General features: G+C 37.5%; 1 protein-coding gene across 4 annotated transcripts; it reads left to right on the top strand.

The window, feature by feature from the left end:
* Nucleotides 1–877: 877 nt before the first annotated feature.
* LOC142179023 (putative disease resistance RPP13-like protein 3) lies at nt 878–17,565 on the top strand. 4 transcript variants are annotated; one of them, XR_012707174.1, is made up of 8 exons: nt 878–1,016; nt 1,203–1,277; nt 1,672–1,893; nt 12,064–12,363; nt 13,124–16,622; nt 16,701–16,769; nt 16,956–17,094; nt 17,251–17,565. XR_012707174.1 is itself a non-coding variant. In XM_075248829.1 (6 exons), the coding sequence occupies exons 2-5, from the start codon at nt 1,218–1,220 to the stop codon at nt 16,586–16,588; spliced, it is 4,047 nt and encodes a 1,348-aa protein (XP_075104930.1). In that variant the 5' UTR covers nt 878–1,016; nt 1,203–1,217; the 3' UTR covers nt 16,589–16,622; nt 16,701–16,840. The 4 variants fall into 4 exon arrangements, 1 of the variants encoding a protein (XP_075104930.1); XR_012707173.1 differs by having other exon boundaries at nt 16,956–17,123; XR_012707175.1 differs by having other exon boundaries at nt 880–1,016; nt 1,215–1,277; nt 16,956–17,123.
* Nucleotides 17,566–27,885: the final 10,320 nt, after the last annotated feature.

Raw genomic sequence — 27,885 nt, 5'->3', positions numbered from 1 at the left:
ATTCGCAGTTAGGATAGACATATACTTAATTGCCTTGCTTGGTTAGATACAGGAATTATAAATGCGTTCTTGTTAGTCTTAATTCCATCAACCACCTCTTTAGGACCTAACAATTAATTTGTGGATACAACATTTGCATTTCCTTAATTGATTTTTATATTATTAACTTTAATAACTATAATTTATAAATATTAAGATGTTGGAAAAAATAAACAAACTTAATTATTCAGTATTCAAATCTAAATACATCTTAATGTATATTCATATTCATACATTCTAATCTTAATAAAAACAAACGGCCTTTAAGATGAGCTGAAATGAAACGACGTGGTCTGTAATAATTCATATAGTCGATCTCAACTTACTTGGGATTAAAATCTCATAATGGTTAGTAGTTATATGATTCTCTTCATCCATTGAGAGAATTCATCACAGCTTGGTGTAGCATGCCTAATAAGGACCTGAAGTTTGCCGTTTTTTTCGAGGAAAGTCCTGTCAAATCCCAGAAACTACAACATTAAAGACTGTATCGGACACTAGAAATATGGCAAAAAAACAAGAATTGCACCTCATTGTGCTGCACTAGCCACAAGAAATAGACCAAAAATAGCAGAAACTATATAAGCTGCACCTTCAAATGTGAGTTCCCTCTATCTCTTTTTATTTCACAATTCTGTTTAAATCTAACCATCACAATTTATCAAATATATAAAAATTGCTCACTTTTACATAACTTAAAGAAACTACTCGGAAATATATTTAAGACACTTTCAAATTTAATGCCCAACCATTTTTTGTCATTTGTTTCTCCCTAACCTCGTGATTTTGGTGCCCGTATACCCTTATCTCTTCTCCTCCACACGAATTTTCAACTTCTTATCTCAAACTGTTGGTTTGTTGAAAAGGGGAGAATTCATACATACACAAGAACAGAAAGAAGCAACCGTTCCATACTTTCTGTTGCCTCATTCTAAATCCATTTCTCAGATTTTTCATCTTCAACATCAACTAAAAAGGTTAGTCAATTAGTCTCTAATAACTTAAGAAAAATGTGTTTAACTTTGGTACTCGGATGGGGAAATATTCTTCAAAAAACACTTACTTTTTATGCATGGCTATATCTGCAAAAATATTTTCTGCTATGACTTTTTATGCTTCTTTCTTCAGTTTCTTTGTATTCTTACTTCTTTCTCCTGATAAAGTTTATACATCAGATCATGGAAAGAGGAAAACAAATTGACCGAGAAAGAGAGAAAGGGGAATTAGCAAACTTTGAGGTATGTCATAATTAGTTTGTGCTAGTAGTGTTGGTTTGAGGTGTCATATGTTGTGATTATTTACTCCTTTGCTTAATCACCTCTAATTCCTTTACTTCACCTCATACTTACACACAAGCACGGATCCCTTTCTTAAAACTAATGACTTAATGTTACTCTTCTAAGTCCTTATATAGAATGAATAACTTAACAAAGAAAAAGAATGATCAGGATCAGATGATCATAAGAAATATTAAGAGAAAGGGAAAATGACAAAAAATCGAAGCAAATCGCCAACAATGATCAGGAACAGATGATCATAAGAAATATTCATTCTTTCTTCACTGCAAAATAATACTACAAATATAGGGATAAAATTTGATAATGGATCCAATGATTTGTTATGTACGTGAAGGGATATCAAGTGAGTTACGATCAAGCGGACTCGATATTGGTGGAGCCATGGGGAGGCAATACTGGTGAATCAGAATGGAATTACAAGTTGAAAAGTCCCATTAAAGAAATATTGATTGCTCATGGAGATATTATAGATTCCATTATGTTCAGAACCGTTACTGAACAAGGTACTACCATAGACTCAGCAAAGTTTGGTGGGGATGGAGGTCGAAGAGACAAGGTAAGTCCAAAAAATTGTGGTCGACATATTTATTTCTCATGATTGTCACCTTTTTCTTCTCAAGTTAAATTTGTGTCATGTCATATCAATGAGCTCAAATTATGTAAAACATTATTTATTAAGACAATTAAACTAGTAATGGCAGATTCATTTATCTTACAGCCTTCAAGTTACCTTCAAGTTACCTTATCAGGCTCTTGATATGAAAAATCACGTTATAGCTCAACTTAATATGATAGTGTAGCAACTTTTTGCATTTCCAGTGTACACAACGTAAAATCTATAGTTAGATAAGCATCTGTCAAGTCAAAGATGTGAATGCACTTGTTGCTTCATATTTAAGTTTGCCGCTTCCTTTGCTGTCACGACCCATTTTATGAACAAGCCGGGACTGGCACCCGATCACTAAACATGACCGAGCGAACCATCTGCGCTTATCAAATCTACTATAACTTCAAACTTTATATGCCACAAGGCAATACTGTAACCAAATACTTTTAATTAATTTAAATATCTAAAATAAACCAACTCCAAAACTTTATTCGTAGTAACTAATGAAATGCTGCTAAGTTATTATCAAAACATCTGAATCTTAACCCACCGACTGTGTCTATGAAGCATCTACTGATAAACTGGCGCATTGCTCAGGACATGAGATTTCCTGGCCAGTTCTCTAAGTAAACAAAGAAATAGCTAAGTAAAGATGACTCTAAGGAATACTCCACGAACAAAAGCGGAGCTCACCAATAGCACTGGAAGAGAGGGAAGTCCTAACTCGTAGCCTGCTCGCCTGCAAAATCGGTTCCTACATTGTACCGCAGACCAACGTAGGTTCCCAAAAGAGAACGTCAGTACCATCCATTGTACTCAGTGAGTCTCAACGATAGGGGACGAAAATTTAGTAATATATACTTTACGAGCAAAGATTCTAAATGCATGTAAAACACAAAGCTTATAAGAACAGCTCTAAAATAATTGCATAATAACAGTTTATGAGTATTCTAAAAGAAATTCTTTTTTTTTCTTTCCAAAAAATTAAAATACTTCACTTTATACTTTGGGTGTTCCAACTATCGTGACCTATTTTTGTCTTAGTCACCGTGTGATCGGCACGGGTTCGATCCCAACCTGATCGAATAGGCCCAATCCACGAGGTACCACTCACTTCATGGTTCTCAGCGCTCATGTATCATACCTTAGCATGGCTAAGTAAATTCTCAGCAACGGGACCCTTGGCTCGTGTGCTCCCTACTTTGGTACAAGTTGTTTCAGGAAGTCAACGCATTGCTTAGGACCCTCGGCCTGGACGATGATGCCTTCTCAGAATAAAGGATACTCCCAAAAAAATCTTTTCTTTCTAAAATTTCTTCTTGTGATTTTTCAAGTCTAAATCTTTTCTGGGACATCCTATACATACCCATGCTGGTATCCTTAAATGTACAGCATGGCATAAGAATGAAATAAACATTCAAAAGTATTTCTAAAGATTCTTGCTTCTTCATAAATTTTCAACATGAAAATGGCATATAAGAATAACATCAAAATCTGAAAATTTATGCACATATATCATAATAAATCATTTAAACTTTTGCTAGAACAATTCTATGTTAATAGGTACTCACTCGCTCCAATTAAGTAAATATAAACTTTTTTAAGCAATTCATCAAACACCTTGTATGCGTATTTTTGTGAGTTAAACCATTTTAGTAAAGGGTTATATCAACTCACCTCAAAACTCCTTGAGCCAATACGTAGGCCCCAGTCCAATTTATACCCGTCAAATAATTGATTCTACAAAAACCAGTGTATTTTAATTAATTTTTAAGTTTCATACCTAAGCGTGGAATTTATTGTTGATATAGAGGAAGAAGGGAATTAACTATTCAATTCTTACCTATTACCACTGTAGAATAATTCACAATAGAGAATTTTATATACCTGAATTCAGGAATTAGTGATCGGTAAAGAATCCTAGAATTTTATTTTTTGATGTCTGCGTGCCTTGCGTGAACAGAACAGTATTCTGTTTCTATTCAATTCTTAAAGCCCTTTGTTCCTTTGCCTTAAAGGTCTAAGGCTTGTCACACTTTTGCCTGCCAGGAGCCCTTTATGGGCTTAAGGCTCATGTGCCCTTTTTCTTTTGTTTTCCCTTTTTTTTTGACGTAACTAGTATTTAATTATACCTATTTTTAATAATTAATAACATTAAAATTATTAATATTACCCTAATTGTATATCCTATTATTTATAAATAGAGAAGTAACTCAAAATTAATCACAAGGGTTTAAATCCGTAATAGAAGTATAATTTAAGATATAAAAAAAATTAAATTAAATTATATATTTAGCGTGTCTTGAAACTTTTATATATTTGAGGAGTGTTACAATCTTCCCTCCTTAAAAACATTCTTCCTCGAATGTTGCTAGGGCCTTATTCTTAAGCTAACAATCATTCCTTAGGTCCTTGAACCTCTTAAGTTTTCTTAGCACTACTCACTCTTCCAAGGGACTCATAATTTTGGCTAACTCCCTAAATTTTCAAAAAATTTGGCAGAGTTTCCCTTGTAAATTGGACTATCCAAAGAAATATCCCTGTCACAAATATCACAACTACACCAACAACAACCAAAAAATATACCATAACAGGCCATTCATAGGCACCATATACAGCTCATAAATTAATTACTCACACTCCGACAAGGAGGTACCACAATAACCAACAAGAATCTAAAGCACAACACTTTAGCAATAGTAAATCACTTTAATGAGCTAAATGTAATCTGGCATGACACTAAATTATTAAATAACTAAATATACTCTGACAAAAACTAAATTACTTCAACAACTAAGTATAATCTAGCAGAGACGTAAACACATGCTAACTTGTATTTAATAAATAAAATATAAATGCAAAACCAAACTTAGGTTCACATACCTTTTTCCTCAAATAAATATGGATATTTCTTCCTCATATATTCCTCGACCTTCCACGTAGCCTCTTTTGAATCATGATTACTCCACAAAACTTTTACCGATGCTAAATCTTTTGTTCTCAACTTTCTTACTTGCCTATCGAGAATTTCTATAGGTACCTCTTCATAAGTCAAGCCTTCTTTAATTTCTATGGTATCGGCAGGTATTATATGCGACTCATCATGAATGTACTTTCTAATCATAGACACATGAAAGACAGTATGAATAGAGGACAACTCAACCGGCAGCGCTAGCTCATAAGACACGTTTCCTTTCTTTTCTAGAATTTCATAAGGTCCGATAAATCTAGGACTAAGTTTCCATTTCTTACCAAACCTCATAACTCCTTTTCATTGGTGAAACTTTCAAAAACACCTTGTCACCAACCATGAACTTTAAGTCATGATGCCTTTTGTTAGAATAAGACTTTTGACGACTCTGAGCCGCTTTCAGTCTTTCTCTAATTAGCTGAGCTTTCTCTAAGGCCTCACAAACAAACTCTGGACCAATCAACGACACCTCTGCTGGTTCAAACCAACCCACTAGAGACCTACATCTTCGCCCATACAACGCTTCATAAGGAGCCATACCAATGCTGACCTGATAGCTGTTATTGTAAGCAAATTCTATAAGTGGCAAGTGATCATTCCAACTACCTCCAAAATCTATAACACATGCTCGCAATATATCTTCGAGAGCCTGAATGGTCCTTTCTTCCTGACCATCGGTCTGCGGATAGAAAGCAGTGCTCAAATTGACCTTGGTACCTAATATTTTCTAAAATGCTTGCCAAAAATGCATCGTGAACTGAGGGCCTCTGTCAGATATGATTGAAACTGGAGTACTATACAATCAGACTATTTCTTTAATGTACAACTGCGCATACTGCTCTGCGAAATCTGTCGTCTTTACTGGTAGGAAATGCGCTGACTTTATCTGTCGGTCTACAATAACCCAAATTGAATCATGCTTACGGTATGTGCGAGGTAGACCTACTACGAAATCCATATTAATCATCTCCCATTTCCACTGTGGTATCTCTATATCTTAAGCTAGGCCACCAGGTCTCTGATGCTCGGCTTTGACTTGCTGGCAATTCAAACATTTAGCCACATGATCTGCTACTTGGTTCTTCATGCCTTTCCACCAATACAACTCTTTCAAGTCTAGATACATTTTGGTAGTACCTGGGTGGATAGAGTACCTCGAACTGCGAGCTTCTCCTATTATGGCCTTCCTAAGACCATCTACATCAGGCACACATTACCGATCATTCAACTTCAGAAATCCATCACCTCCTAGAGTGCAAGCAGTGATTTCTTTGTTTCTAACACCTTCTTTTAACTTCACTAATTCACTAAGTACGGATCTTCGTCTTGCTTAGACTTAACATGCGCAACTAGAGAGGATTGCACTAAGGCATAAGCAGTTATACCTTCTTCTTCGGTCTCATCTAATCTAATTCCATCATTTGCCCCTTTTTGAATTTCTCGACCTAAAGTTCGCCTTTGTACTGCAAGATTGGCCAAGACACCCATTGACTTCCTACTAAGTGCATCTGCTACCACATTAGCTTTGCCTGGGTGATAAAGGATATTGATGTCATAATCTTTCAATAGCTCGAGCCACCTTCTCTGTCTCAAATTTAATTCTTTTTGCTTGAAAATATACTGGAGGCTTTTGTGATCTGTAAACACTTCAGAATGCTCGCCATAAAGGTAGTGTCGCCATATCTTTAATGCAAACACCATTGCTGCAAGTTTCAAATCGTGAGTGGGGTAGTTTTTTTCATGATTCTTTAACTGCCTGGAAGCATAAGCAATAACTTTTTCCATCTTGCATAAGAACACAACCGAGACCCAGTCTGGAGGCATCACAATACACTGTGAACCCACCCGAACTTGTCGGCAAGGTTAACACAGGTGCAATGGTCAACCTTTTTTTTAACTCTTGAAAGCTCTGCTCACAAGCGTCTAACCACTGGAACTTAACTGCTTTCTGGGTCAACTTAGTTAATGGAGTTGCAAGTGAGGAAAATCCCTCTACAAACCTTATATTGTAGCCAGCTAACCCCAAGAAACTCCTGATTTTGGTTGGCGATATCGGCCTTGGCCAGATTTTGACTGCTTCTGTCTTCTGAGGGTCTAGCTCTAGATACCACGTGTCCTAAGAATGCCACTGACTACAACCAGAACTCACATTTTGAAAATTTGGCATAAAGTTCATTCTCCTTCAAGGTCTGCAAGGATATCCTGAGGTGTTCTGCATGCTCATCCTTGTTCTTAGAGTATACCAAAAGATCGTTTATAAATACGATAATAAAGGTATCAAGGAATGGCTTGAAAACTCTGGTCATGAGGTCCATGAATGCAGCTGGAGAATTTGTTAACCCGAAGGACATTACTAGAAATTCATAGTGCCTGTAGCGAGTTCTAAAGGTTGTTTTAGATATATCCTCTTCTCTGATTCTCAACTGATGGTACCCTGAGCTCAAGTCTATTTTTGAAAAGTACTTTGAACTCTGAAGTTGATCAAATAAATCATCAATTCTTGGCAGTGGGTACTTGTTCTTAATGGTAACTATATTTAACTGCCGATAGTCGACACACATTCTGAGACACCCATCTTTCTTCTTGACAAACAGGACCGGGGCACCCCCACGGTGAAATATTCAGCCTGATGAAGGCCTTGTCAAGAAGGTCTTTCAACTGTTCTCTCAACTCATTAAGTTCTGCTGGAGCCATACTATAAGGAGGTATAGATATGGGCTAAGTGCCTGGCATGAGATCAATGCCAAAGTCTATGATTTTTTTAGGAGGAAGTCCGGGAAGGTCATCTGGGAAAACTTCTGAAAATTCTCTAACAACTGGCACAAAGTGAAGAGCTGGTGGTTCTGATTCTGGATTAATAATGTGAGAAAAATAGGTGAGACACCACTTACAGATCATTCGTTGTGCCTTAAGGTAAGAAATAAACTTACCTACCAGCGATGCTGAACTACCCTTCCACTCTAAGACTTTTTCATTTGGAAATTGGAACCTGACTATCTTAGCACGACAATCTAACATGGCATAGCAGGAAGATAACCAATCCATACCCATGATCACATCGAAATTCACCATTTCTAACTCTATGAGATCGGCCTTGGTGTTGCAACCTTGGACTGAAACTATACAACCTCTATAGACTCTTGTGACTTTCACTGACTCGCCAACTAGAGTAGATACTAGGAATGGCTCACTAAGTTGTTCAAGTTCTAGCCCGAGGTTAATTGCAAAGTATGGAGTCACATATGAAAACGTTGAACCCGGATCAATTATGGCATAAACATTATGTGAGCAGACTAAAAGTATACCTGTAATAATTTTTGCAGTTACCTATGCACTCTGACATCAAGTGTAGCAAACAAACGGGGTTGTACCCCTCCCTGAGTAACTCGATCTGTACCTCTGCCTGCCCCATGCCCGGTCTGATTATGAGAACCACGGGCCCGAGGTGGTGCAACTGCAATAGTTGAGGAACTAGAAGGACGAGTTGATCCACCACTGAAATTACGTCGCAACTTTGGGCAGTTGGCATTTATATGACCAATGTCTCTACAATGATAGCAACCATGAAACCCGAGCTTGCACTGACCTGAATGTTGCCGATTACATGTTCCACAAAGACCTTGTTGGTGTGAATGTTGCTCAGCATGACTCTGGCTATGTGAGGATGTCCTAAAATTCTGATTCTGGCGAGACTGGTTTCCATAACTCTGAGTACATCTGAAAGAAGACCCACCACCTAACCGATGACTGGACTGAGCTGATGCTAATGACTCCTTATTATAGGAATCTCTTCCACCTCCAATGGATGTACCATTAAACCTGCCCGTTGTCCGGGCTTTCTTGTTATGCTCTTTTTCTTCTCTCCTTTGTTGCCTGTCTTTTTCTAAGTGCTTGGCGAATCCCACAACGGAGGAGAAAGCTGTCATTCCTACTGTTGCAGCTGATGTCGTATCCTTAATGTGGTAAGTCAAACCTCCAACAAACCTGCGAATCTTTGCTTTTTCTGTCTTAACCATGTGAGGAGCATGCTTAGCCAACCTTATGAATTCCATGTAGTACTCTTGCACACTTTTATTCCCTTGCTTGAGCTGATCGAGCTCTGTAGCCTTAGATTCCCTATCCTCTTTCAGGATAAAGTTAGCCATGAAGGCCTCTTCAAATTCTTCCCAGGTAGGCGGGCCATCATCTTCATCTCTTTCCTTTTCCCACATCTCAAACCAAGCGCCAGCCACATCTCTAAGCTGGTAAGCAGCCAGCTCCATAGCTTCATCATCAAATGCCTTCATCGCTCGAAGGGCTTTCTTGACCCCCTCCAGCCACAACATTGGATCTTCATCAGCTATAGAACCATGGAACAATGGAGGACTCAACTTCAAAAACTCATTCACTCTAGAGAGCTCAGAGTTGTTCTGTCTATTTGATTGAGGTGGAATCTCATCTCTTCTCTCGTTCTGGTTGGCCATGAAGTCTTTAAACATCTCCATAGTACTGTTGACAATATTAAACATCTAACCCACCTCTGGAGATATAGCTGTCTGAGCCGGAGCTGCTATTGGGGGCGGTACTGGATCCTAAGGTACTGGATCATCATGCTCCACCCCTTCTTCATGTTCAACCCGGGGTACTTGAACCCCCTTTATGGATTTACCCTTCCTTTTATGATTCGAAGCCTTCTTAGTTCTACCTTGAGCCACAATAGTAGCAATAGTTTCTTGAGTTGCATCCTGAGTGTCGGTGTCAGAGTTGTGAGTACGATCCATTTCTGCGATTTTTGGAGAAACAAATACATTAGATAATTTCTTAGAGGTAGGATCTACTGCACGATCTAAAGCATGAAAAAAATGAGACTTTTCCTAAATGTTTGTAGCCTCCTGTTTATAAGTATGGAGCGCTTCATACCCATAAACAAGACTCTACTAACACGGCTTCATAGACCCCTAGGACTCCATAAACCTGAGGCTCTGATACCAAGTTTGTCACGACCCATTTTCTAAACAAGCCAAGACCGGCACCCGATCACTAAAGATGACCGAGCGAACCATCTGCGCTTATCAAATCTACTATAACTTCAAACTTTATATACCATAAGGCAATACTGTAACCAAATACTTTTAATTAATTTAAATATCTAAAATAAACCAACTCCAAAACTTTATTCGTAATAACCAATGAAATACTGCTAAGTTATTATCAAAACATCTGAATCTTAACCCACCGACTGTGTCTATGAAGCCTCTACTGATAAACTGACGCACTGCTCAGGACATGAGATTTCCTGGCCAGTTCTCAAAGTAAACAAAGAAATAGCTAAGTAAAGATGACTCTAAAGAATACTCCATGAACAAAACCGAAGCTCACCAATAGCACTGGAAGAGAGGGAAGTCCTAACCCGTAGCCTGCTCGCCTGCAAAACCGGTTCCTACGTTGTACCACAGACCAACTTAGGTTCCCAAAAGAGAACGTCAGTACCATCCATTGTACTCAGTGAGTCTCAACGATAGGAGACGAAACTTTAGTAACATATATGCATTACGAGCAAAGATTCTAAATGCATGTAAAACATAAAGCTTATAAGAACAGTTCTAAAATAATTGCATAATAACAGTTTATGAGTATTCTAAAAGAAATTATTTTCTTTTCTTTTCTTTCCAAAAGAATAAAATACTTCACTTTATACTTTGGGAGTTCTAACTATCCTGACCTATTTCTGTCTTAGTCACGGGTTCGATCCCAACCTGATCGAATAGGCGCAATCCACGAGGTGCCACTCGCTTCATGGTTCTCAGCGCTCATGTATCATACCTTAGCATGGTTAAGTAAATTCTCAGCAACGGGACCCTTGGCTCATGTGCTGCCTACTTTGGCACAAGTAGTTTCATGAAGTCAATGCCTTGCTTAGGACCCTCGGCCTGGACGATGATCCCTTCACAGAATAAAGGATACTCCCAAAAAAATCTTTTCTTTCTAAAACTTCTTCTTGGGATTTTTCAAGTCTAAATCTTTTCTGGGACATCATATACATACCCATGCTGGTATCCTTAAATGTAAAACATGGCATAAGAATGAAATAAATATTCAAAAGTATTTCTAAAGATTCTTGCTTCTTCATAAATTTTCAACATGAAAATGGCATATAAGAATAACACAAAAATATGAAAATTTATGCACATATATCATAATAAATCATCTAAACTTTTTCTAGAACAATTTTAAGTTAATAGGTACTCACTCGCTCCAATTAAGTAAATATAAACTCTTTTAAGCAATTCATCAAACACCTTGTATGCATATTTTTGTGAGTTAAACCACTTTAGTAAAGGGTTATAACAACTCACCTCAAAACTCCTTGAGCCAATACGTAGGCCCTAGTCCAATTTATACCCGTCAAATAATTAATTCTACAACAATCAGTGCATTTTAATTAATTTTAAAGTTTCACACCTAAGCATGGAATTTACTGTTGATATAGGGGGAAAAGGGAATTAACTATTTAATTCTTACTTATTACCACTGAAGGATAATTGACAATAGAGAATTTTACATACTTGAGTTCAGGAATTAGTGATTGGTAAAGCACCCTAAAATTTTATTTTTTGATGTCTGCGTGCCTTGCGTGAACAGAACAGTGTTCTGTTTCTATTCAACTCTTAAAGCCCTTTGTTCCTTTGCCTTAAAGGGCTAAGGCTTGTCACGCTTTTGCCTGCCAGGAGCCTTTTATGGGCTTAAGGCTCACGTGCCCTTTTTCTTTTGTTTTCTCTTTTTTTTTTTTTGACTTAACTAGTATTTAATTATACACACTTTTAATAATTAATAACATTAAAATTATTAATATTCTCCTAATTATATATCCAATTATTTATAAATAGAGAAGTAACTCAAAATTAATCACAAGGGTTTAAATTCGTATTAGAAGTATAATTTAAGATACAAAATAAATTAAATTAAATTCTATATTTAGCGTGTCTTGAAACTTTTATAGATTTGAGGAGTGTTACATTTGCATTGAGAGGATTTAACTAAGTGTCCAAATTTGCTTTAGGTCACAGATTCCGAATCCTAATATGACATTCTTGCACTTTTATGAATTCTTGTCAAAATTCCCGACTTTGCTACTTATTTAACCGATATGTGATTTGCAATAATCGCAGGTTGTTATTGAGGCAACTTCATTGGAATATTTAAAAGGCATCAAGGGGACATTTGGACGTTATTATGGCCATTCGGTTATAAAATCTCTATGTTTTATAACTAATGCAAAGAATTATGGACCATTTGGGTGTGAGGCTAGTGGAACCCCATTTTCACTTGTGATGAAAGAAGGTGTAGCTATTGTGGGATTTCACGGGCGATCGGAATTGTACCTTAATGCTATTGGTGTTTATTTGCAGAAACTTGCTCCTCCCACTTCAGCAAAGGAACCTATGGTTGAAGACATTGAAATCCGTGATGTATGTTGTGATTATTCCCTCCTTCGTTTAATCACCTCTACTTCAGAATCTTCACTTCATACTTCAGCAAATGAACCTATGGTTGAAGATATTGAAATCCATGACGTCCGTACTACTTTTTCTCTTAATATAATGAATCGGATAAATTTTGTTTCTTGTTTGTTTTATTTTATTTCTTTCCTATTAATTATGACTTTATATACTAAACCAACAGATACATGCCACGTGTCTCCACATAAATTTATTTAACTTAATATATGTTCTTACGTTATTAAATCGCTTAACCATTATAAGTTAGTATGATTTGATATAAATATCGAGTACGAGCAAGTTTGTGCTGTCACAGACATGTGCATTCACTATTTTATAACAAAGAATAGGAACTTGTTGATAGAATTATAAACTTCTTGTTGTAAGAATAAATAAACAATTAAACATAATAAAGCTTATCAATCCTGGTTAGTTATGATTTTCAAGAGGTTGTGTTTATATGTTTGACAGTTACTTCTATTCATCTCTTCCTCGGAATGGTTAGAATATATCTTCACTAAATCGTCCATCGCCCTTTTTAGTGCATAATCTAGTAAATTGAAGGGGGGGGGGGGGGCGGGCACCAGCTGAACATATCCATAGTAAACCATTTTCTTGACATGCTTATTTTGGATACATAACCAGTTGCTCAAACTCTAAGAACATAATATATAGAGAATTAACTGTCTTTCTTTGTGATAATTTCATATAATGTTTGGTCTTTTTGTAGGTGTCATTATCTACCCTTCGCAAGGACACTCTCAATGTTCTGGATTTCATAGAGAGCTTAAAGAATGAAGAAATTCAAAAAGTTGTTGACGTGGATCTAACTGAAAAGCTGATATTGGAGCTGGACTTCCTCCTTCTGAATCTCCATCATCTTTCCAAGTATCATGCCGAACAACTTTCTCCATTCATGACTGAATATGAGATTCTTCAGAATGTATGTGGCAACATAAGAGATTTCCACGAGTTGATAGTGAATGGGTGTGTTGGGCATGAGATTGTTGAATATGTCTTACCTCAGTTTCAACTAATGGCTGAGAGAGTAGGACGCTTCCTATGGCCTTATCAAATTGGTGGACACTCTCGACTCTTCAAGCTAGAACATCTATTCTTGGAGATTATTCCAACTCAGTTGGAGGTTATGCACATATGTTTTACAAATTTGAACGCTTCAACATCAGCAGAAGTTGGACACTTTAGTAAGAAACTCCTAGAAACCTCTCCGGACATTCTTAGAGAATATCTGATTCATCTACAAGATCACATGATAAATGTTATTACCGCTAGCACTCCAGGGGCTCGAAACATTCATATCATGGTAGAGTTCCTATTAATCATTCTCACTGATGTGCCTAAGGACTTTATTCATAATGGCAAGTTGTTTGAATTCCTAGCACGTGTTGGAGCACTTACCAGGGACATATCAACTATTGCTCGCAACTTAGAAGAGAAATCAAAGAATGGAGAGAGTACCAAAGAAACAAATAGTGCAACTCTAGGATTGCTCAAAAATATTGAACTCCTAAAGAGAGAACTCAAAGATGTTTACCTGAAAGCCCCGGACTTATCTCAACTCTGCTTTCCCATGAGTGATGGACCCCTGTTCATGCATCTTCTACTTAGACACTTAAACGATTTGCTCAATTCCAATGCTTATTTAGTTGCTTTGATAAATGAAGAAATCAGGCTGCTGAAAGAAGATCTAGAATTCATAAGATCTTTTTTCGGGAATGTTGAGCAAGAATTGTATAAAGATCTCTGGGCACGTGTTTCAGATATGGCATACGAGACAAAAGATGTCATTGATTCAATTATTGTAAGAGATAATGGTCTCTTACATCTTATTTTCTCACTTCCCTTTGCCATAGAAAAGATCAATCTTATCAAAAAAGAGGTCTCAAATTTACTTAAGAAGATTCCCAAGAACATGGGCGTCATTGTTGTGAACTCTCCCAACAAGCCAGTTGCACGTAAATCATCAATATCTGGTAAAATAATCGTAGGTTTTGAAGAAGAGACATACTTGATAATTAGGAAGCTCACCAGTGGACCAAAAACGCTAGATGTCATTTCGATCACTGGTATGCCGGGTTCTGGTAAAACTACTTTGGCGTACAAAGTGTATAATGATAAGTCAGTTTTTGGTCATTTTGACATCCGTGCATGGTGTACAGTCGATCAAAAGTATGACAAGATAGAGTTGCTGAAAAAACTTTTTAATCAAGTTGTTGGCTCAACTTCGAAATTCAGTAAGAATATTGATGTTGTCTTAGATGAGCTACGGAAACATCTGTTTGGAAAGAGGTACCTTATAGTCTTAGATGATTTGTGGGACACTGCAGCATGGGAAGACTTGACAAGACCTTTTCCTGAAGTTGAGAAAGGAAGTCGAATTATTTTGACGACTCGAGAAAAGAAAGTGGCTATGCATGCACAACGCCACAGTGATCCTCTTGACCTTCGATTGCTAAAACTGGAAGAAAGTTGGGAGTTATTAGAGAAAAAGGTCTTTGGAAAAGAAAGTTGCCCTGATGAACTACTGGATGTTGGAAAAGAGATAGTCCAAAACTGCAAACGGCTTCCTTTGGTGGTTGATTTGATTGCTGGAGTCATTGCGGGGAAGGAAAAGAAAAGGAGTGTGTGGCTTGAAGTTCGAAATAATTTGAATTCCTTCATTTTACAGAAAGAAGAGAACGTGATGAATGTTATAGCATTAAGTTATGACCATTTACCTGATCCCTTAAAGTTGTGCTTACTTTACTTTGCAAGTTATGAGAAGGACAGAGCAATTCCAGTAGAAGTTTTGAAAAGATTCTGGCGTGCCGAAGGATTTGCGGAACACACAGAGATGAACAGTGTGGAAGAAGTGATGGATGTTTATTTGGAAAATTTAATTTCCAGTAGCTTGGTTATTTCTTTTAATGAGATAGGTAAAATCCAGACTTGCCAAATTCATGATCTTGTGCATGACTTTTGTTTGATAAAAGCAAGAGCGGAAAAGTTGTTTGACGAGATAAGTTCAAGTGCTCCATCATCATCTTCTTCAGATCTGCCACGTCAAATAAACATGGATGGTCAGGGGCACTTAGGGCATAATAATTTTATCCTGTTCGATTCAAAATATAAAAGGCATTCTGGTAAACACCTCTATTCTTTGAGGATAACTGACAACATATATAACAACAATAATGATATATGCCACCTAAGACACTTGAGGCTTCTTAGAGTGTTGCAACTGGATAGGTTTTGTATCACTGTGAATGATTCTTTGCTGAATGAAATATGCACATTGGTTCATTTGAGGTACTTAAACATTCGGACACAAGTTAAATCTCTGCCTTCGTCTTTTTCAAATCTCTGGAATCTGGAAACTCTATGGGTGTATAAATACGGACCACCCATGGTACTATTACCAACAATTTGGAATCTTGTAAAGTTGCGAGTGCTGGGCATAGATGATTGTTCTTTCTTTGATTTGGATAAGAATGAGCCAATACTGATAGCAGAGGACTCAAAGTCAGAGAACTTGAGATTAATACACGGACTCGAAGTTTCTTATTCAAAAGACACAGAGGATATTTTCAAAAGGTTTCCCAATCTTCAAGAGCTTAGATTTAATCTCAAGGAATCATGGGATTGTTCAACAGGGCGATATTGGTTCCCTAAATTGGACTTCCTAAATGAACTAGAATCTCTCAAAGTAACTTTTGAAAGTTCAAATTCAAATGATAGTGTTCTCTCTGTAGCGACAAATAGGTCGTTGTGGGATTTTTATTTCCCTTCGAGTTTGAAAGAGCTGTGGTTGTGTCAGTTTCCTTTGACATCCGGTTCACTATCAACAATAGCGAAACTGCCCAAGCTTGAAGATCTGTACCTTGAAGACGCAATCATCCAGGGGGAAGGATGGAACATGGGGGAGGAAGACACCTTCCAGAAACTCAAATGTCTGACGTTGCAGCGAGTGAATCTTGCTAAGTGGGAGGTTAGAGAGGAATCCTTTCCTGCGCTTGAGAAATTACGACTGCGGTACTGTCGTAAGCTTGAGGAGATTCCGCCTAGTTTCGGGGATATTTGTTCATTAAAAAGTATCGAACTGGGGAGGAGCCCTCAACTTGAAGAATCTGCTCTGAAGATTAAGCAAGATGTTGAAGATATGATGGGGGATATTCAGGTCCTTGTTTATAACTGATCAAGTTATGAGCACTTTTACCCTGGGAAAATATGTGAGTACAGACGAATTTATTACCTCCTCATTTTCATTATATGTGGCAGAGTTTGACCAATGTAATTTTCTTTTGCAGAACGCATGTAAGGAATACACCCTCAGACATATAAATTCTATTTCCGTTCTTCTTTTCTTCATTTTGTGGGTAAATATACTCCAGCATTTGTTCTTTCAAATTGTTGTTCTTGTATAATCTCTTTTCTTCTTCGGCATGGCTTGAATTGTTTGCATATCATATGTTACTCCTCAAGTCCAGAAACATACACGGGATTGCTAACTCTCCGCAATGATGGGATAATATTCACTCAGATATTGATTAATTGTGATGCAGGCAGCAAGAATCAGCCCATCGACGCATTTGGAGTTGAGGCTGCTGTATCTTGATCAAGATGTTTCAATAGGTGCTTCTGTACAATACATTAATGCATGATATCCCATCGCAAACTTCAGAAAAATGTACTCATCCTAATGTGAGTAAAGATGCAGTATTCAGTCTAATGTGAGTACTACTGCTACTGAGTAGTTGTGATAATATAAGGGAAGTTGAAAATTTAGTCCAAATGTGCAAGAGACACTAAGCTATCTCCTCCTTCACTGATACCTTGTGCTTTCAATACCTTCTGCAGACTGAACATGGAAGAAGTACAAAGTTGTGGGAATGTACAAAGCAGCGGAAGCCTATATCTTGATGCATATGCTTAGTGTTCCGAGAAATGCTATCATAATATGGACTAATCATGTTGGAGTCTTGATGTTGAATACTTATATAGTTTTGGTGATGCTAAGCTTCGATAGCACTTTGTCACATACTCACCAACTTTGGCTGCAAAAACTAACTCATGATGCAAAAAGTTGTAAACTGCCCAGAAAGATAAACTTATCTTTCCTGTTCCTTCCTTTTTCATGTTCAAAGATATAATCTTATCTTTCCTGTTCCTTTATTTTTTGTGTTCAAAGATAATCCAACATTTTAAGTGAGCAAATGTAAAATACCACCACAACACTACGTCTTTCATGTGTGCTAATGAGCTCAAGTGACTGTATAACCTGAAAGTGACATGCTTGAATATAGGCGGGTACAGTGATGAAAAAGTTATGAATGCAATACAATGCCATTCTCCTCATCTCTTTCACCAATTGAGCTCAAATGCCACACAACTGAGTGGCTCAAATTTGTAAAGCAGAATAATGCGTGTAATGTCACTTCCACTATTACTATTCATATTTGTTCTGCTTTCTGTTGAAATTGTCAAAAGTCCCACATCGGTGGATGACAATTTTGAATGGGAATTTCACTCTATAAAAGGAGGCCTAATGTTTAGGATTTAGGTACACCTCTCATTTGCCTTTTATCTTCTTAAGGCATTTGTATCTTCTCTCTTTAGTATTATTTCACTTGTAATTTTGGAGTGGAATAAAATATTGATTGTGTCCGAGGAAGTAGGCAAAATTGGCCGAACCTCGTAAATTCTGGTGTTCTTTTATTGTTGTCTTATTGTCTTGTTTATTATTTAGTGGTTGTCATAATTTTTGGTATAGTAGTTGTGACTCATTCACACTATATACATTTGGCTTCCGCAACAATTGGTATCAGAGCCAAGGTACTGTCTGAGTATGCTCTGTGGTTGCAGCATAGTCTGATCTTCCACATCAGAAAAGATCTATCTTGGTAATTGAGTCAAGATTCTGTCTGAGTATGCTCTGTGGTTGCAGCTTAGTCTGATCTTCCACACCAGAAAGGAAATAATCTTGATTTGTGTCGTCAGCTACTAAATAATATTTGTGTCAAAATGGGAGACAGTAAACAAGAAGAATCTACATCAAGTGTCAATAATACGTCATCGTTGGCATCTTCGCTTATGACAAGAATTGTGTCAAATGCGAAATTTGCGGTAGAAATTTTTGACGGGTCAGGACATTTTGGGATGGGGCAGGGCGAGGTTCTAGATGTTCTTTTTCAACAAGGGCTAGATCTTGCCATTGAAGAAAAGAAGCCAGATGTTATTGGAGAAGAAGATTGGAAAATTATCAATCGTGTTGCTTGCGGTACCATTCGATCCTACCTTGCTAGAGAGCAGAAATATCCATACACAAAGGAAACTTCTGCAAGTAAATTATGGAAAGCACTGGAGGATAAATTTTTGAAGAAAAACAGTCAAAATAAATTGTACATGAAGAAGAGACTGTTTCGCTTCACCTATGTTCCTGGTACCACAATGAATGAACATATCACCAGTTTCAATAAGTTGGTCACAGATTTGCAAAATATGGATGCAACTTTTGATGATGGTGACTTGGCCTTGATGTTGTTGGGGTCACTTCCTAATGAGTACGAGCACCTTGAAACTACTCTACTCCATGGAAATGACGAAATTTCTCTCAGAGAAGTTTGTTCGGCTTTGTACAACTATGAACAAAGAAAGGGAGAAAAACAGAAGGGCGGAGAAGGAGAAGCACTAATTGTGAGGGGTCGTCCTCAAAATCAAACGAGGACTAAGAAGGGAAGATCCAAGTCGAGATCTAGACCTAGCAAAGATGAATGTGCCTTTTGTCGAGAAAAGGGGCACTGGAAGAAAGACTGTCCAAAGTTGAAGAATAAGGCCAGACATAACAATGGAAAGGCCATTATGGATTCAAATGTAGCTGATTGTGATGATTCAGACTTCTCATTAGTTACAACAGAGTTATCAACATCATCAGACATATGGTTGATGGACTCGGCTTGTAGCTATCATATGTGTCCCAACAAGGACTGGTTCGTGAATTTTCAAGAAGGAGAATATGGAGTCATCCACACAGCGGATAACAGCCCTCTTACCTCATATGGCATTGGTTCAATAAGATTAAGGAGCCATGATGGAATGATCAGAACATTAACAGATGTTCGATATGTACCGGGTTTGAAGAAGAATCTCATCTCTGAGGGAGCCCTAGAATCAAAAGGGTTCAAAATCATTGCAGAAAATGGAGTGATGAGAATATGCTCCGGTGCACTAGTGGTAATGAAGGCCAATCGGAAGAACAATAACATGTACTGCTATCGTGGTAGCACAGTTATTGGGACAGCAACAGTGACATCCAGTGATGACAAAGAGGCAGAAGCAACCAGGCTATGACACATGCGCTTGGGACATACTAGAGGGAAATCCTTGAAAGCTCTATCTAATCAAGGATTGTTAAAAGGTGTAAAGACTTGCAACTTGGAGTTTTGCGAGCATTGTGTCAAAGGAAAACAGACAAGGGTTAAATTTGGTACAGCGATCCATAATACTAAAGGCATTTTGGATTATGTACACTCTGATGTTTGGGGTGCTTCCAAAACACCTTCATTGGGTGGGAAGCACTATTTTGTAACCTTTGTTGATGATTTTTCCCGAAGAGTGTGGGTGTATACAATGAAGAGGAAAGATGAAGTGTTGGGAACTTTTCTCAAATGGAAAACGATGGTGGAGAATCAAACAGGCAGGAGGATTAAGTGTATTCGCACAGACAATGGAGGTGAATACAAAAATGATCATTTCAATAAGGTCTGTGAAAATGATGGCATCGTCCGACACTTCACTGTCAGACATACACCACAACAGAATGGAGTGGCAGAACGTATGAACCGGACTTTACTGGAGAAGGTACGGTGTATGTTGTCCAATGCTGGCTTGGGCAAAGAATTTTGGGCTGAGGCAATTACATATGCATGCCACCTCATTAATCGTCTACCATCTGCTGCTATTGATGGCAAGACACCATTTGAAAAATGGTATGGAAAACCTGCTGTAGATTATGACTCTTTGCACGTGTTTGGCTCAATTGCATACTATCATGTGAAAGAGTCAAAATTGGATCCGAGAGCAAAGAAGGCTATATTTATGGGGATTACTTCTGGAGTCAAAGGATACCGCTTATGGTGTCCAGAGACAAGGAATATTATATTCAGCAGAGATGTTACCTTTGATGAATCTGCCATAACAGATAAGGTGACAGTTGAAGATGTCAAACAAACTGGTGGTACATCAAAGCAGGTGGAGTTTGAGGAAAAATTTATTTTTCCTACACAAGAAGCAGAGGAGGAAACTCATGAAGATTACCCTCTGGAAGAAGAGCCAGTAGAAAGGGAGATTCCAACTCAGGAACCTCGACAACAACTTGAATCAATAGCAACCAGCAGGCCAAAAAGGACAATAACGAAACCTGTTCGTCTCATAGAGACGGTTGCTTGTGCAACCTCAATTATAGCTGATGGTGTTCCTACCACTTATAAAGACGCAATCCAAAGTTCAGAAGAAGATAAGTGGAGGATTGCCATGAATGAAGAAATGCAGTCCCTTCATCAGAATCATACATGGAAATTGGCCAATCTCCCGAAGGGAAAGAAAGCAATTGGGTGCAAATGGGTATTTGCAAAGAAAGAAGGATTTCCTAACCAAGAAGATGTTCGCTACAAAGCAAGATTGGTGGCCAAAGGATATGCTCAAAAGGAGGGAATTGATTACAATGAAGTATTTTCTCCAGTTGTAAAACATTCCTCCATTAGAATTATGTTGGCTTTGGTAGCACAGTTGGATTTGGAACTAGTTCAGATGGATGTAAAAACTGCGTTTTTACATGGAAACTTGGAGGAGGAAATTTACATGACTCAGCCAGAAGGATTCAAAGTTGCTGGAAAAGAAAATATGGTATGCAAACTTGAAAAATCGTTGTACGGATTGAAACAATCTTCTAGACAATGGTACAAGCGATTTGACAAGTTTATGTTGCGGCAAGGATACAAGAGAAGCAAATACGATCATTGTGTGTATTTGCGCAAACTTAATGATGGTTCCTTTGTATATCTTCTCCTATATGTTGATGATATGTTGATAACTTCCAAGAATTCGGAAGAAATTGATAAGTTGAAGATTCAACTGAAGGAGGAGTTCGAGATGAAGGATCTGGGTGAGGCAAAGAAAATTCTTGGCATGGAGATAATAAGAGATAGACGTTCAAAGAAACTCTGTTTATCTCAGAAAGAATATTTGAAGAGAGTACTAAAGCGTTTTGGCATAGATAAGAAGACTAAGCCAATTAGTACGCCACTTGCTCCCCATTTTAAGCTAAGTACTACTATGTCGCCAAAGGATGAAACTGAACAGGAGTATATGTCAAGGGTACCATACGCAAATGCTGTTGGTAGCTTGATGTATGCAATGGTTTGTACGAGACCTGACATTTCACAAGCCGTTGGAGTTATTAGCAGATATATGCATAATCCAGGAAAGGAGCATTGGCAAGCTGTGAAGTGGATTCTACGGTATATTCATAGTACTGTAGATGTTGGGTTAGTTTTTGAGCAGGAAGGCAATCGGTCTGTAGTTGGATATTGTGACTCAGATTTTGCGGGTGATCTGGACAAACGAAGGTCAACTACTGGTTATGTGTTTACTTTTGCAAAGGCACCAGTTAGTTGGAAGTCTACTTTGCAGTCAACAGTTGCTTTGTCTACAACAGAGGCAGAGTACATGGCTATTACAGAGGCTGTGAAGGAGGCAATTTGGCTTCAAGGGTTGCTAAAGGAGCTTGGTATTGAACACAAAAATATTACAATTTTTTGTGATAGTCAAAGTGCTATTCAATTAGCGAAGAACCAAGTTTATCATGCAAGGACGAAGCACATTGATGTTCGGTATCATTTCGTACGAGAAATCATAGAAGAAGGTGGAGTCACGGTGAAGAAAATTCATACTACGGAGAACCCTGCTGATATGCTGACAAAGGTGGTGACTGCGGTCAAGTTTCAACATTGTTTGAATTTGATCAACATTGTTGAACACTAAAGATTGAAAATGAAGACACAACCAAAATTTGTTATTGAGAGAAAATTGAAGATGTGGAATTTTGCCAAGGTGGAGATTTGTTGAAATTGTCAAAAGTCCCACATCGGTGGATGACAATTTTGAATGGGAATTTCACTCTATAAAAGGAGGCCTAATGTTTAGGATTTAGGTACACCTCTCATTTGCCTTTTATCTTCTTAAGGCATTTGTATCTTCTCTCTTTAGTATTATTTCACTTGTAATTTTGGAGTGGAATAAAATATTGATTGTGTCCGAGGAAGTAGGCAAAATTGGCCGAACCTCGTAAATTCTGGTGTTCTTTTATTGTTGTCTTATTGTCTTGTTTATTATTTAGTGGTTGTCATAATTTTTGGTATAGTAGTTGTGACTCATTCACACTATATACATTTGGCTTCCGCAACACTTTCTACCGCAGCTGGTAGTTGTGATAATATAAGGAAAGCTGAAAAAATTAATCCAAATGTAGATATAACTGTCACCTCCTTCACTGATACATTGTGCTTTGAATATCTTCAACAGACCGGAACATGGCTATTACCTCCTTCACTGATGAGCATACTAGTTCTCCTGTTCCTCCATCAAGAATCTTTCAAGGCCTTCATCGTTGATTCTCACAATTTCATACCAAAGTTGATGCCACGAGCTATAAAAAAGTATTGAATTTTTCCAGGGTGATGGAAGTGTTGATTAGACTCCCTTTTTAATCTTTAGTAATTTTTAACCGTGTTTTCTTTTCTGCAGGTTGAAACTTTAAGTCCATATATAAGTATTAGATCGATGAGTTCAATGACGAGAAGTTTGTTTAAAAATACACTTTGATTGAAGGTGATGCCTTGATAGACAAACTCGAAAAAATAATTTTGGTGGTTTCATCTCTAAGGTGATTTCAAGCTCATAATATACTTACATGGATAGCGATTTCAAGCTCAAGGAAAAATAAGTCAAGGCAGGCGAAGAAAAGTATTGGCAATGCACAAAGCAGTGGAAGACTATGAGATATGCTTAGCTAGTGTTGCGAGAAATGCTGTATATCTGGCGTATATTATGTTGTTTCCAAGTTTGTTATTTGTGTTGGTTTGGAAGTGTTGCGTCTGGTTTGTCAATAAGTATATCTAAGTATGCTATTGCTCAGACTTTGCAATTAGATGCAGATGTAGATGCTGTTGCAGCTGGCTCTATATGTATAGATAATTTAGCTGCACAGAGGCTGCTACTCTTGCTCCTTTAGCTGTGTAACAACACATAATTAGAAGCTCATTGAAATGCAATAACTTTCCTCAAATAATACAATACATTATGAGGAACTATATATTACCTAGAGGAATTGCATACATATGTATGAATCTAATTGCATACATATTTTGCTCAGTATAATTATTCAAATGTCTTGAATTGTTTGCATATCATATGTTACTCCTTAAGTCCAGAAACATACACCGGGAGTGCAATGATGGAATAATGCTTTAGGAAGTGGATTTGGAGGATAGCAAGTAAGTGAAACAAAAGGTGGGCAACCTCTGTACTATATGAATGTTATCTCAGCTTTTTCAAGTTTTTATATATCAGCCCAGCATAGAGTTTTAATTGTGATGTAGGCTGGTGGAATTCACACGCGCCACGAATCAGCCCAATCAAGATGTGAATTCACTTTACATAACAGTGAAGAAAGAGTAGATGGTGGTGCAACTTCAACTGTAATGCAGAAAATTCAAATTCTCCGATCTTTATACCTACCTCGCTGGCTGCCAGTGGTGAGGCGCAACAAGTTGATGCGCATGGGATGAAAGAAAAGCAAGTGCAGGTCGATGAATTTGCAATTAGATGCAGCTGTAGCTGCAGTTAGCTCTACATGTGTAGATCATTTGCTGCTGCTCTTGCTCCTCCTTCTGTGAAACAACAAACAAGAAGCTCACAGTTTCATCCCTACCAAATCGACAATGCCTTGATTGTTGTTCAACAGCCCGACTCAACTTCCGCTCTAGTTTTGGTGATGCTAAGCTTCGATAGTACTCTGTTGCAGACTCACCAACTTTGGCTGCAAAAACTAACTCATGATGCAAAAAGTTGTAAACTGCCCAGAAAGATAAACTTATCTTTCCTGTTCCTTCCTTTTTCATGTTCAAAGATATAATCTTATCTTTCCTGTTCCTTTATTTTTTGTGTTCAAAGATAATCCAACATTTTAAGTGAGCAAATGTAAAATACCACCACAACACTACGTCTTTCATGTGTGTTAATGAGCTCAAGTGACTGTATAACCTGAAAGTGACATGCTTGAATATAGGCGGGTACAGTGATGAAAAAGTTATGAATGCAATACAATGCCATTCTCCTCATCTCTTTCACCAATTGAGCTCAAATGCCACACAACTGAGTGGCTCAAATTTGTAAAGCAGAATAATGCGTGTAATGTCACTTCCACTATTACTATTCATATTTGTTCTGCTTTCTACCGCAGCTGGTAGTTGTGATAATATAAGGAAAGCTGAAAAAATTAATCCAAATGTAGATATAATTGTCACCTCCTTCACTGATACATTGTGCTTTGAATATCTTCAACAGACCGGAACATGGCTATTACCTCCTTCACTGATGAGCATACTACTTCTCCTGTTCCTCCATCAAGAATCTTTCAAGGCCTTCATGGTTGATTCTCACAATTTCATGCCAAAGTTGATGCCACGAGCTATTAAAAAGTATTGAATTTTTCCAGGGTGATGGAAGTGTTGATTAGACTCCCTTTTTAATCTTTAGTAATTTTTAACCGTGGTTTCTTTTCTGCAGGTGGAAACTTTAAGTCCATATATAAGTATTGGATCGATGAGTTCAATGCCGAGAAGTTTGTTTAAAAATACACTTTGATTGAAGGTGATGCCTTGATAGACAAACTCGAAAAAATAATTTTGGTGGTTTCATCTCTAAGGTGATTTCAAGCTCATAATATACTTACATGGATAGCGATTTCAAGATCAAGGAAAAAGAAGTCAAGGCAGGCGAAGAAAAGTATTGGCAATGCACAAAGCAGTGGAAGACTATGAGATATGCTTAGCTAGTGTTGCGAGAAATGCTGTATATCTGGTGTATATTATGTTGTTTCCAAGTTTGTTATTTGTATGGGTTTGGAAGTGTTGCCTCTGGTTTGTCAATAAGTATATTTAAGTATGCTATTGCTCAGACTTTGCAATTAGATGCAGATGTAGATGCTGTTGCAGCTGGCTCTATATGTATAGATAATTTAGCTGGACAGAGGCTGCTACTCTTGCTCCTTTAGCTGTGTAACAACACATAATTAGAAGCTCATTGAAATGCAATAACTTTCCTCAAATAATACAATACATTACGAGGAACTATATATCACCTAGAGGAATTGCATACATATGTATGAATCTAATTGCATACATATTTTGCTCAGTATAATTATTCAACTGTCTTGAATTGTTTGCATATCATATGTTACTCCTTAAGTCCAGAAACATACACTGGAGTGCAATGATGGAATAATGCTTTAGGAAGTGGATTTGGAGGATAGCTAGCAAGTAAAACAAAAGGTGGGCAACCTCTGTACTATATGAATGTTATCTCAGCTTTTTCAAGTTTTTATATATCAGCCCATCATAGAGTTTTAATTGTGATGTAGGCTGGTGGAATCCACACGCGCCACAAATCAGCCCAATCAAGATGTGAATTCACTCTATATAACAGTGAAGAAAGAGTAGATGGTGGTGCAACTTCAACTGTAATGCAGAAAATTCAAATTCTCCGATCTTTATACCTACCTCGCTGGCTGCCAGTGGTGAGGCGCAACAAGTTGATGCACATGGGATGAAAGAAAAGCAAGTGCAGGTCGATGAATTTGCAATTAGATGCAGCTGTAGCTGCAGTTAGCTCTACATGTGTAGATCATTTGCTGCTGCTCTTGCTCCTCCTCCTGTGAAACAACAAAAAAGAAGCTCACAGTTTCATCCCTATCAAATCGACAATGCCTTGATTGTTGTTTAACAGCCCGACTCAACTTCCGCTCTAGTTTTGGTGATGCTAAGCTTCGATAGTACTCTGTTGCAGACTCACAAACTTTGGCTGCAAAAGCAAACTCCTGCTGTGAAAAGTTGCAAACTGCTTGTAAACTATCCAGAAATCTCTCTCCAATGTATTTATTTCCAGAAGACATCATATTTCCTGTTCCTTTCTTTTTCCTGTTCAAAGATAATCCAAGATTTTAAGTCTGTGAATGTAAAATACCGCCACAACACTACGCCTTTGATGTGTGCTAATGAGTTCAAGTGATTTTATAACCTGCAAGAGACATGCTTGAATATAGGCGAGTACAGTGATGAAAAAGTTATGAATGCAATACAATGCCATTCTCCTAATCTCTTTCACCAATTAACTCCCAAATACTGTAACTTTTACCTACTATATAGCATGGAAAATCAACCAAATATTGTAAGGTCAAAGAAATCTAATGCAATTTATTTCAGCGACGTGTGAAAGAATGAACTATGCAAAGCACATCAAGTCCAAGCCTAAACAAAAGGAAGATATTAGTAATAACAAAACCTAGATGAATACTGTCAATGAACTCAAAGAATCATATAACCAAACCTTGACAAGAGCATAAAAGTAGCAGATACTATAAGAGTTCAACAAATGGAGTTCCATTTGCATCAGTTTAAAAGACAGGACAGAAATTAATGACTTGCTTGGTACACATTAGTTTTAACAGAGAATTACAACTAATGTTTAACCATACATGACATAATTAATTACTTATTAACTAAGAAGTACATGACAGCACCATTTCATCTGAATAAGTTGTGAACACAATCGAACGCCAATAAAAAGAGCAGACTTACTTTTAATCATACATGACATAATTAATTACTTCATCACCTAAAAAGTACCTGACAGCACCATTCTAGCGACAAGTCACTACGACAGTAAAAACCACTACATAACAATACAAAAGTCTGCAAATAGCACATATACAGTTGAACATGCCCCCTCCTACCCAAAAATATAATAGTAACATTGTTCAAAAGCAAAACAGGATGAGTTCAAACTTTTTGTTTGTAACTAATATAAGGGAAGCTGAAAATAATTAATCCAAATGTAGATAACTGTCACCTCATTCACTGATACATTGTGCTTTGAATATATTCAACAGACTGAATATGGTTATTACCTCCTTCACTGATGAGCATACTACTTCTCTTGTTCCTCCATCAAGAATCTTTCAAGGCCTTTGATCACGCCCAACTCTAGTCCTAAAAAGGATAAACAGTCGCTGCAAATATAATCCGGTCTAAGAGTTCAGAATCGAATCCCACAAAGAACTAAGGTTTAGCTACAACTGTTTATTTTCACTAAGAGGACAAGCTCGAACAATTCCTAAGTTATAAATATTAAGATTCTTATGTTTAACTAATTAACTAA

This window comes from Nicotiana tabacum, unplaced genomic scaffold (genome assembly GCF_000715075.1).
Source record: "Nicotiana tabacum cultivar K326 unplaced genomic scaffold, ASM71507v2 Un00172, whole genome shotgun sequence".
Lineage (NCBI taxonomy): Eukaryota > Viridiplantae > Streptophyta > Magnoliopsida > Solanales > Solanaceae > Nicotiana > Nicotiana tabacum.
This window is presented reverse-complemented; position numbering and strand designations above follow the sequence as displayed.

Bases quoted from the DNA above. Each gene is read 5' to 3' on its own strand.
- LOC142179023 (XM_075248829.1), top strand. From the start codon at position 1,218: ATGGAAAGAGGAAAACAAATTGACCGAGAAAGAGAGAAAGGGGAATTA. The intron at 1,894-12,063 runs GTAAGTCCAAAA...CAATAATCGCAG, and splicing joins ATGGAGGTCGAAGAGACAAG to GTTGTTATTGAGGCAACTTC. The intron at 12,364-13,123 runs GTATGTTGTGAT...GTCTTTTTGTAG, and splicing joins AAGACATTGAAATCCGTGAT to GTGTCATTATCTACCCTTCG.